This window comes from Populus trichocarpa, chromosome 4 (assembly GCF_000002775.5).
Source record: "Populus trichocarpa isolate Nisqually-1 chromosome 4, P.trichocarpa_v4.1, whole genome shotgun sequence".
In the NCBI taxonomy this organism is placed as follows: Eukaryota; Viridiplantae; Streptophyta; class Magnoliopsida; order Malpighiales; family Salicaceae; genus Populus; species Populus trichocarpa.
The window spans coordinates 4,523,369-4,533,894 of NC_037288.2; the positions used below are offsets into that span (position 1 = coordinate 4,523,369).

Below are 10,526 nucleotides of genomic sequence, written 5' to 3' on the forward strand. Positions count from 1 at the left end.
ATATATATATATATATATATTAAGTAATACTCTAAAAGGCGTGGGGAAAGCACTGTAGCTTCCCCACGCCTTTCACTTATTAATATATTATATTATTATAATTATTATATTATATTATAATTATTAATACTATTCTTTCACTTATTAATATGTTATATTATTATAATTATTATATTATTATTATATTATATTATATTATAGAACTGTCTTTTTTTTTTTCGTTTTTAATTTTTTTTGTTTGATTTAGTTTGTTAATGTTAAATTTTTTTTATTTAGTTATCAGATTTTCATGATACGGATCCCGGGTTTGATGGGTTAACTTGGTTTGACGAGTTAACCCGGATTTTTTTTTCTTTTTAATTAATTTTTTTCATTTAGTTTAGTTTGTTGATGTTAAATTTCTTTCTATTTAATTATCAGACTTTCATGACACGTATCCTGGGCTTGACGGGTTAACTTGGTTTGATTGGTTAACCCAGTTAAATCTGGGTAAACCCGTCAATTTTTTTTTTTTATTTAGTTATCAAACTTTCACGACGCGAATCTCAGGTTTTACGGGTTAACCTGATTTGAAGGGTTAACCCAATTAATTCTGATTTTTTTTTCTTTTTCTTCATTAGTTTTTTTCTTCCTGTTGGTTTTTTTTCTTTATTTTTTCTTTTTAATTAATCTATTTAATTATCACACTTTTATGACACGACCTTATAACCAGACCCACATCCAATATTATTGGGTCCGGTGTTGCAGTCAGACTCACTTAAACTTGGATCATGCAAGTTTAATGTTATTATTAATATTATAAATATTACTTTTAGGTTAGGCGTTGCAGCCAAACCCAAGACTTTTGGGTATAGCTTTGCAGAAAAACTCAAAACTTTTAAATCTTAGTTTTTTTTTATATATTTTTAATGAAAAAAAATGACCCGCGGCATCGCGCGGGTCATGTAACTAGTATATATATATAAAGTGTTGGATTTACTGAGAAAGTAGTTTGATATGAGTGATTCCACACAGTAAGCAATAATAGGGTGAACAGATCCATAACTTATTGCTGCTAAGCATCCAATAATCAATGCACTTCCCCATTCTGGTGCATTTATTTTCAGCAGACGCCATTGAGAAGGAGCTGGAGAATTCAGTCTGGTCCTCCTATACAGTGGGATGTAGTTTGACATTGCTTTGGGTTTGATTGTTTTGTGCTAGACGCGCAAGCTCAATCTCTTTGGCCAGATGCATAGTATCACGGGGTAATTTTTCGCTCCGCGAATAAACCCGTGCGGCAGCCTAGTCCCTCGCTAGACTCAGCCTTCCCTCGACAATGTTACTCGTGTTTGTTTAGTAACTAAGTGTTTCCCTCACCCGAGAGGTTTCCCCACTTTCCCAAGTTAAAAGACAAACGGAATACACAAATAGAATTGCACAACACAAAGCACACCGAGAATACAAGAAGAATTCTCAACCTTTATTTATCTCGTCAACAAAGGATTACACAATGTGTGCTATGCACAGAAATCGCATGCTACACAATCAAGCTTACACACGTTATTTCTTCTCTATGCATTCCCTATCTCGTATGCTCTCTATTGCATCATCTAAAAGCATCAACAACTATTTATAGCCAAGTATGTGAGCTGCAAGGCACACCCATGATCTCCTATTTTTCAGGACATAGTGGGACACTTTCTCCTCCATGATCTCCATGATCTCAGCAGCTTGGAGAGCACTCCAGTTATTTTCCCACGTTCTGCCCTATGATCCCATGATCTAGGAAGACCATGATTGCCACTAACCCACGTTCTGCATGCCCACCTGGCAGCCCCCCTCTGCCAGCTCTTGCTTCGTCAGCTGTTGAGTCACTCGTATGCCTTGGACAGTCCTTCGTCCAAGTTTTAGATCATGCCAAGTCGAGCCCCTGACTTGCACAAGCTGTTGCGCGCTGCTGAATTCGCATATGCGTGCAGGCTGCCAATTCCTGCGCTGCCGAATTCCTCGACAGCCCATGTTCTCGTCAACCTATGCCCCTGACGAGTTTTCCTGCTTGGCTTGGACATTCCATCGTCAAGCTCATGTTCGTCAACAATCTGCGCTGCCGATTTTCCTTTGACGAACCTACAGCCGCATAAATTTGCGCTGCCGATTTCTCCCACTGTTGGCATGGCTGCCAGCACCCTTAGGCACTGTTTTGGACAGCCTGCCGAAGTGTGCACCTCGTGCACGTTTAACACTATTACACATAGCCTCTTTCTTTGGTTTTTTTTTTTTTTTTTAGATTTTGTTCCCTTCAGTCACTTAAGAAATATTGAAACATTATTTTGGATTTTTCTTTAACTTGTTAAGGGGAGGAGGGGCTGTTTCGGATATCACATGGGTTTCTTTCATTTAGAAACTGAACACAAGTTCTTGTAATGATTAGACTTTTATTACGCTGCAACCTGATAATGTATTGAACGTTTAGCTGATCATAATTCCCTTCATAATTGGTTCCATTTCTTAGACAATGATGAACTTCCTCATGCCTTGAAAGTTCACCTGATTTTCTCTCGACCTCTATAAAATCATCAGGGATGTACTAGCCGCATTAATTCAAAGCATCTGAAACGAGTTTACATCCTTTATTTGCATGAATGAGGCAACAAAATCACTTGAATCGCCGAATTTATCATGTTCTAATTTGTCTAGACAATCACCCAGTCGGAATCGCAGGGATCGTGATCTGGTCTGGTATTAACAGTTGATGCAAAACTTTCTTTCTGTTGACTGGGGTTTGGATCAAAAGCTGGTTCCTGATTGAAAACCTGATTCGCTGCCTTCCTTTTTTTGAACGAAACATTATCCAAGGTTTCCTGCAGGAAAACAAGAGAACAGAGAAACATTGGTTATCAAAAGTTTCAACTTTTGACAGTGCAATAGCTCATTTCAAACTCTAGTGTTAGTACATCAATGCCCAAAAGTTCAAATTTCAAAGGATTGTATATTTAAAATTTCATGAGTTTGCTCCATATATGACCAAGACTAACCCAGCTTACAAACTTGAGAGGAAGTCATACCTTGGAAGACCCTAGTTGTCCTGCTTCATATGAAACAGAAGAAAGCTCATTGCAATCTGTAACAAAGCAACTCCCATCAAGCTTCACTGAAGAAGATGATCCCGGATTGGTAGCATCTTCAGTGGAGTTGTCTATCTGTCCTGTAAGAAGATAAGAAAGGTAAATAACATCGTAATTGCTCCTTTCTTTGATTGCAAGGTCAGCTAAATCAAGACATACAACAAATAGTTTGTGAAATGCAAAAGATAATAAGAACTTTCATTTCTAACTTTCATCCACAATATTCTCTATCTTCTCAGATGGGAATCTCTCTCTCTATCTCTCCCCCACTAGATAAAAGAGAGAGTGCAGGATAGAGTTGAGCTAGAAAGTTCACAGGTTATAAAGTAAAGCCTTGAATGCTAAATGAGCTAGTGAAGTTTCCCCATAGCAAAACTAGTTCTTATATAAAGTCAAAACCTTGGCCATGGATTATTAATTGTTTCCTAAAAACTATACAAGTAGGATAAGTAAAATAAACCAAAATCTCAAACTGCAGAAAGGTGGGGCCACGCTCATCGTAATGAAATGAACATTTGAATACCAGTTTCAAGACGAGACAATGGGATCTGGTTTGGAAAAATCATTGTATGGCTCAATATCGTGGAAAGAAGGCTCTGTCCCAGATGTGGTTAGGGGGCTACATGAGTTTCTAGGCCTACCAACGCAGATATCAATGGAGGGAAAGGAAAATTGAGGGAGTAGTTAAGAGATAGCAGAAGGAAATACTTACTGATTGATTCAGCTGAGGCCTCGCTAGAAGTAAATCCCAACTCTGGAACCTTGCTTTCATACGAGTCAACCAAATTAACAGATTTTGAAGATAGCCCATCTATTGGAATTACCTCTGTTAAAGAGTTACTTTCTAGTAGATCATAAGATGTTGAGGATAATACTGAATTGCTTAGATCTTTCTCTTCTGGGGTATCCAATGTCTCAAGCTGAACTTGCTTCTCCTCGGAACGATTTTCCTTAAGACTTGACACTGATTTTTCATATATCTCAGCAACAACCATTTCCTCCAAAGACAGATCATTCTTTGTGGCCTTGATAAGTTCAACAGAACATGAGTAGAGCAAACGACTCACGTTGCAAGGTTCCATATCAAAATGGTTTTGGACAATGCCTTCCTTTGACATTTTATCTGACTCGGTGTTTTTCACTAGACAAGAGACGCTAGCTACGCCATCCACAGTATCCTCAGACGGCTGAGGCTGCACATCTCGCACAATATCTGAGCAAAATTGCTTGACATTGGCACCTACTTTCTGCAAGTGGTCGGCATATTTCAACCCTTCCTGTCCAAGAATGTATTCAATTTCATGAGATATGTTTTGGCAGAACTGACTGCAGCTAAAGCAGGAATCGGGCAGCAAGCAAGCAACATGAAGGATTTAAGAGAGAGATCAGGACAATCACATCAGAAAATCAATTGTAACAAATTAAAATGAAAACCGGTACAAAGTTAATACTTTTGTTCTCAATTTTATAATTAACGAACAGTTTGGAGTTGCAGTATTAACCAAAAATTTGTATGCTCGAGGAAATTACGGAATCCTATCTTACTGTACCAGGATCTAGAGTTTTCAAGGAAATCTGTAATGAATGATGTAAGCTTTAAAGCGGCCATTCATCAGAGAAAAGAAACAGTCATCTGCCCAAAGGTGAGGCTTTTCCATTAGAAAGATGCAGGAAGGGTTTCTTCACAATAACGTCAACTGCATTATGCAGGCATGGGTGCTTTGGGCATGTTGCAGCCTCTTAATGGTGGGTAGATTGCATTAACCATTTACAAATACTAAAACTGTACCTTTTCTTTTGATGAAATAAAAATATTTATGCTTTAGAAACATGATTTAATCGGAAATACAATCAGTAAATATTCAGTCAAACACAAAAAGAAAAAAATCAGTAGAACGCAAATAATAAAAACAATCATGGGTGCATTTCAAGGAGATTGATTGTGTAAATGACAAGAATACCTGCTCCAAGATATCATCCAACTCCAAACACATAGCTTCGAATTTCTTGTACATATTCTGCATCCAGGCCATACCTTTAATTTTTGTTAACCTTATCAACAAAAACAACTTGGCATTAATTTGCTTTTAGATATGGCACCTCTAACTCAGACTGTTATAAACATCTGTAGTCAGATAACTGGGAAGTCTACAATTTATATAAAAACAAAATACTACAATATCAGGGCTAAAAAACACCAAATCAGAAACAAAAATAGTTGAGAATGGAATATATATTTTTTTCAGCTTTTTTCTCAGTTTCTTAGGTAACTATCAGCGAGAGAGTCAAAAGAAAAGGAAGGGAACAAAAATAATTAAAGCCCGTGAGCCAAAATTAACGAGAATCCATAAGCTGGGCAACTTTGGGAAGATCAGTGATAACTCACGAATAAAAGCAGTCCAGGGACGGAGAAACAAGCACGAAGAAAGATTATAACAACTCCCTCCTCCTCCCAAAAGAAAAAATCGTGTAGCAAATATAAATTCAACCCATAAAAAAGAAAGAGACAGAAAAAGTTCAGATGATCAGCATGCAAAATGAATGACTGCAGAGTCACACTAATCTAACTACAACAAGCCACTCAAACCAATATATATACACACACATACACTGATACACACACTAATCATGAAGTTGGGTCACTTACAAGGTGATTGCCAGATGCCAAAGAAAAAGAAAAGGTCTTGAATACCTTCAAAAAAAAAAAAAGTTTCTTTACTGTACTAAACAAAGAGAAAACAAAAGTATATTTGTTTTGTAATTAAAATAGAATAGAAAGAAAAACAAAAACAGAGTGTTGTTATTGATGATGACAAAAAGGAAAAAGAGTCTATTAAACACGCACTTATTAAAGTAGCTTTTTAGAGTGAAAGCCGCCTGCTCCCTCTCCTCCTCCCTCCTACAGTACAGACTACAGAGAACGAGAGCGAGAGAGTAGGCTATTTATTTTATTTAATTTTATTTAGGGAGTTCTGTTTTGTTGATAACAAGTACCTTTATTTATTAATTAAGAGGGGGAAATAAAAGAAAAGTAAACGGGTTGATCTGTCGAGAAAAACCAGGTATAACCCATTAAAAAAAAATTATGCTAACACTAACAATATTTTATTTGAAAGAGTTTTTAAGTAGTATTTTTTTTTTGAAATATTTTTTATTTAAAAATATATAAAATAATTTTTTTTTATTTTAAAAAAATTACGATTTAAAAAAAAATTAATTTTAAATAAAAAAATTATTTTAAAAAGAACCATATTTTCAAACGCACAATAACTTGTTTCTTTTCTTTTATTTTTCTTTTTATTATAGTTCTTTTTTTTATTGTTTGTTCTATTTTACAATGCGAATTTTGTATAACGGAAGCTGTTTTAAAAGACAAATATAAAATATTCCTCAAATTACTTAGATTTAAAGATATCCTTAAATCTTGATTTCAAAATTCAAATTTTAATTATTTTTTTTTTAATTTAACGTGGGTGTCTGGGCCAGCTTGCGCGCACCTCGACTAATCCTACGGGCTCTGAAGTTAACGACCATGTAAGCCTCCAGTAGCTATCATATGAGCCAACTACAGGGCTCGAACCTGAGACCACAGAGGGAGCAAACCTCTTAGTTCCAAACTTTTACCACTGGGTCACCACCTAGATGGTTTCAAATTTTAATTACTTGCAACAGTTGGTGTAGATAGTGATATAAAAAGAAAGAACTGTTGTCGTTGATCACATGAACATGTAGAATGGGTTAGATGCAAGCAAAGCACTCCAAAGATCCAAAATGAGAGAATTTGTCAAAAATTACATCCTGAAAATTTGTAAAATAATTGTAAAATAATTAGTAGAATCATATTAGTTATTATCTATTTCATTAACTAATATAACATGTAGTCATTTATGTCAGCAAATCCAAGAAGAGTAAAGGCAAGATGGGTGGTTCCAGCACTGACATTCCAGTAAGAGCACAAAGACATGGTACCATGTTGCTGCCTTGTAGTTCTGCTTTCAGTATCCCTTCATACCATAATCATATCAGTAGCTCTCTTGTAATTCATAACTTGTCTTTTTCAATTGATGAAACTTTCTAAGAGAACATGGAAGCAACTCTCTGTAAGGAATTCACAAGGGTTTATACATTACCTTATGGCGTGGATTTGTGAAAAGCCACATGCATGGGCTCTGGAGTTGCAGAGATGGTGAGAAGAGAGGTTTCTTTTTCTGTGGATTTTGTGACATGGGACCTTGACATGGCGTATTAACGAGACCAGGGAGTACACTCTTACGCTATAAAATCTATCTAAAATCAATGCTTGCTCAGTAAACACATCAAATTTAACAAAAGGAAAGAGTATTGATGGTTACTTGGGCTTAAATCTAAGTAATAACAAAGTGTTATTGCTTAATTTATAAGAGATTTAGAGAGAGAGAGAGAGAGAGAGAGAGAAGGCATTGACCTGTTTGTAGATTGAGAGCCATAATATTAAGGGAAAAAAGTTATTAACCTCGTGATTTAGCGTTCCTCTGAATGAAAAATTTTAGAGATTGGGAGTTGAGGAAAGAAAAGAGAGGTAATAATTTATTTTTTAGAGCTGTGATGACATGGTACAGTACCAGTTAATAAAATCACGAGTTGCCATTAAAATTCTCTTGTGAACGCATTTTGGATTAGATAGATTTGATCCCAAATTGCACCGTAAGTTATCTACATTTTGTTTAATTCGATGTATTTATTGAGAAGTTTTTGAAATTTATTTGTTTTTCTGGGAGTAGAGAACGTATAATCCACTAAATCTGAACCAACTTGTGAATGCAATTGGTACCGCTAATAAAGAGGTTTACATGATCTTGGTACGTGATAAGTTTGTCAAAATATAATTATAATTATAATTATAATAAATCAGGCTTTCACTGTGTAAATCTACAATAAAAACTTAATCATAGACAAACTTGGTTTTAGGAGTATAAAAGTTTTTTTCACTAAGTTTATTAGTAATTACATTAAAAAATGTGTTAATTAGTAATTTCATTTTTTTTTACAATATAACTACCGAATAACCCTTGAAAAAAAAAACCTTTTGGTTTAAATAAGGTTATCAATTTCATTTCGGTAGGTATTTTATTTTTTCAATTGGAATAGAATGTTTCAATTTCAAAATATTTCGTCGTGCTGTTTTAGAGTCGTGCTGTTTTAGAATTGTATTGTTCATATATATATAAAATTCAACAAACATAATTTAAATTCAAGATAAATCAATTATAAATTATTCAATACAAACACAATGTCAAACAAATATAATTTTAAAATTTAAAATATTTCTAAATAGTCAAGATTAAATAGATCTTTAACTTAAAGTAATTCAACTTAAACAAAATATCAAAATATTATAAAAGTAAAATATTTTAAATATAAAATTAGATCAATGTTAAACTAAAATATTTTAACACAAATGTTATCATGTTATTTGTCACATTACTAAATTAAAAAAAAAATATAAGCCAAATTAAAACAAATATAAGCCAACGTGTGAAAGCCTGCTCACATGCCCTTTCAAAATGGATTAACGATTAAACGCACGAGATTGGCTTACTACGCCTAGTAGTGTTTAGGCTTTTAATTTTTTTTTTGTTTTTTTTTTATTTTTTTCTATTTTTTTAATTGATATCCTTTTTTAATATGTATTTTTTCAAACAACTTTTTAATTTATATTTAAATTAATACTCCTTTCTTATGATCATTTAAATTGTTTATTTAATATTTTTTAATAGCATTTATTTTTTTAAAATTATTTTATATGTATTTAATGTTTCGAAAAGATTATTCTACTCTAATTCATAAATTTCTTATGATTTACATAAATAAATTTTATTTTTAAAATAAAAAAATATTTATTCTAAAAAAGAAGTGCCTTTTAAAATAACAAAAAACTAAACCATGTAGTATAATCACCATAACCCCTCTCATATTTCACCTTGAACTGTGTTAATTTTTTTTTTTTAATATTTTAACCATCAAACTTCCTTTTTGAAGATTTTATTCTATTAGACTTAATTGAAGGCCAATTTCTTCTAATTTGTTGAGGAAAAGCAAGATAAAAAAAAACATGGTGAAAAGGATGAAGAAAATTGATGGCAGTTTTGAAATTGGGTAAAAAATACTCCATATTTCTATTATCCTTAGACTAAGTAATAAAAAACTAATTTTAGTAAAACACATCATTAAACAACCATAAATAATCACATTGCAAATATCTTAATCATGAAGCAATAAAACTATCTCATAATTATTATTTTATATTTAGTTATCATTAATGATTTTTTCTTATTGACATGGATAGCTCTTAATTCATGTAGTTATTTTTTATGTCAAAATGCATTGAAAAGCATGCAATTTTATCTACTCAAGAACAGATTTATCCGACTCACTAGAGTCAAATAGCTACTTAAAATTCTAAGACGCGTGTATCGTAGCCACCCTTATTTTAATATTTATGACCTTAGGGTCCAACTTTGAGTCCATAAAAGAGGGCAACATTCCCACCACACTAGAAGATTAATGCCTAAATAAATATTTTTGCAGTGCATATAAATTAACAAGCACGGAAACTGTACCGAGGTCTCACAGCAACTCGAGAAATACATGTTTATCGAGATGTTATTTTATTCTTATATGTCGAACGAGTCAGAATGGTTCTCAATTATATGAAGCTTTGTAATATACTTTGGGACGTGGACCAGTGTCCTCCTGCAATGGTTAAAGCTCCTCGGAAACAACCTCCACTAGCATTAATCACTGCAAATGCTCGAGATAGATGTTGCTCATGCCCTCTCCACGGTCCACGTGGTTAGTGGTGACACACCATAGAAAAACATTAACAACGACAGGAAAAAATAAATACCCGGAAAAGTCATTAGTTTCCATCTCCAAATGACAGGTTGCATGCGCAAGCTTAATGAGAGAATGCAATCATAGAATTCCCAGAATAGATCAGGTAAGGAGTTAATTTCACATGGAGCTTAGAAGCCACAAAAAAAAAAAAAAACAAAAAAGGGATTTGCCCAGGAACCGGACAAAAATCAACTAGCAAAATCGTGAAAACCTAACATCATAGAGACCCCCTCTTCACCACAGCATCAACCAAGCTTCCAAATGCCAGTGTGCACCAAATACAAAATGAGGATCAACATATACCCCACACCACATCTCATTAGATTACATAAAATTATGATACGAATTTTATCCCAGGCAAGTTTTGTATTTATTTCATGTTTAAGACTGTCAATTTTTTATCAGGTCTGCATCTCATTGACAAATTTGCACACTGTAGCGGGGTTTCTACATCAATTGCTATTAAAAAAAATATTTCACTGTTTTTGTAAACCCCAACAGCCCAAAAACTGATCAATGGTACCAGACAAGGCGTGAACGAAG

The 10,526-nt window shown here is 33.8% G+C and overlaps 1 protein-coding gene across 4 annotated transcripts; it reads right to left on the bottom strand.

Moving 5' to 3' along the window:
• Positions 1-2,546: 2,546 nt before the first annotated feature.
• On the bottom strand, positions 2,547-6,074 carry LOC7470219 (uncharacterized). Of its 4 annotated transcripts, XM_024599048.2 has the most exons (6): positions 5,953-6,074; positions 5,755-5,799; positions 5,069-5,159; positions 3,820-4,384; positions 3,048-3,187; positions 2,547-2,843 (listed from the first exon to the last, which is right to left on the bottom strand). In XM_024599048.2, exons 3-6 carry the CDS (start codon positions 5,138-5,140, stop codon positions 2,676-2,678), a joined length of 945 nt encoding a protein of 314 aa, XP_024454816.1. In that variant the 5' UTR covers positions 5,141-5,159; positions 5,755-5,799; positions 5,953-6,074; the 3' UTR covers positions 2,547-2,675. The 4 variants fall into 4 exon arrangements, with proteins under 4 accessions (XP_024454816.1, XP_024454815.1, XP_024454818.1 ...); XM_024599047.2 differs by lacking the exon at positions 5,953-6,074 and having other exon boundaries at positions 5,755-5,888; XM_024599050.2 differs by lacking the exons at positions 5,755-5,799; positions 5,953-6,074 and adding an exon at positions 5,494-5,746.
• Between the last annotated feature and the right edge of the window lie 4,452 nt (positions 6,075-10,526).

What these genes read in the sequence shown, in the direction of transcription:
- LOC7470219 (XM_024599048.2), bottom strand. Translation starts at nt 5,140, where the DNA reads ATGGCCTGGATGCAGAATATGTACAAGAAATTCGAAGCTATGTGTTTG. An exon ending in GGCCTCAGCTGAATCAATCA is followed by an intron (nt 3,188 to 3,819) that starts GTAAGTATTTCC and finishes ATCTTCTTACAG; the next exon opens with GACAGATAGACAACTCCACT. An exon ending in GACAACTAGGGTCTTCCAAG is followed by an intron (nt 2,844 to 3,047) that starts GTATGACTTCCT and finishes GTTTTCCTGCAG; the next exon opens with GAAACCTTGGATAATGTTTC.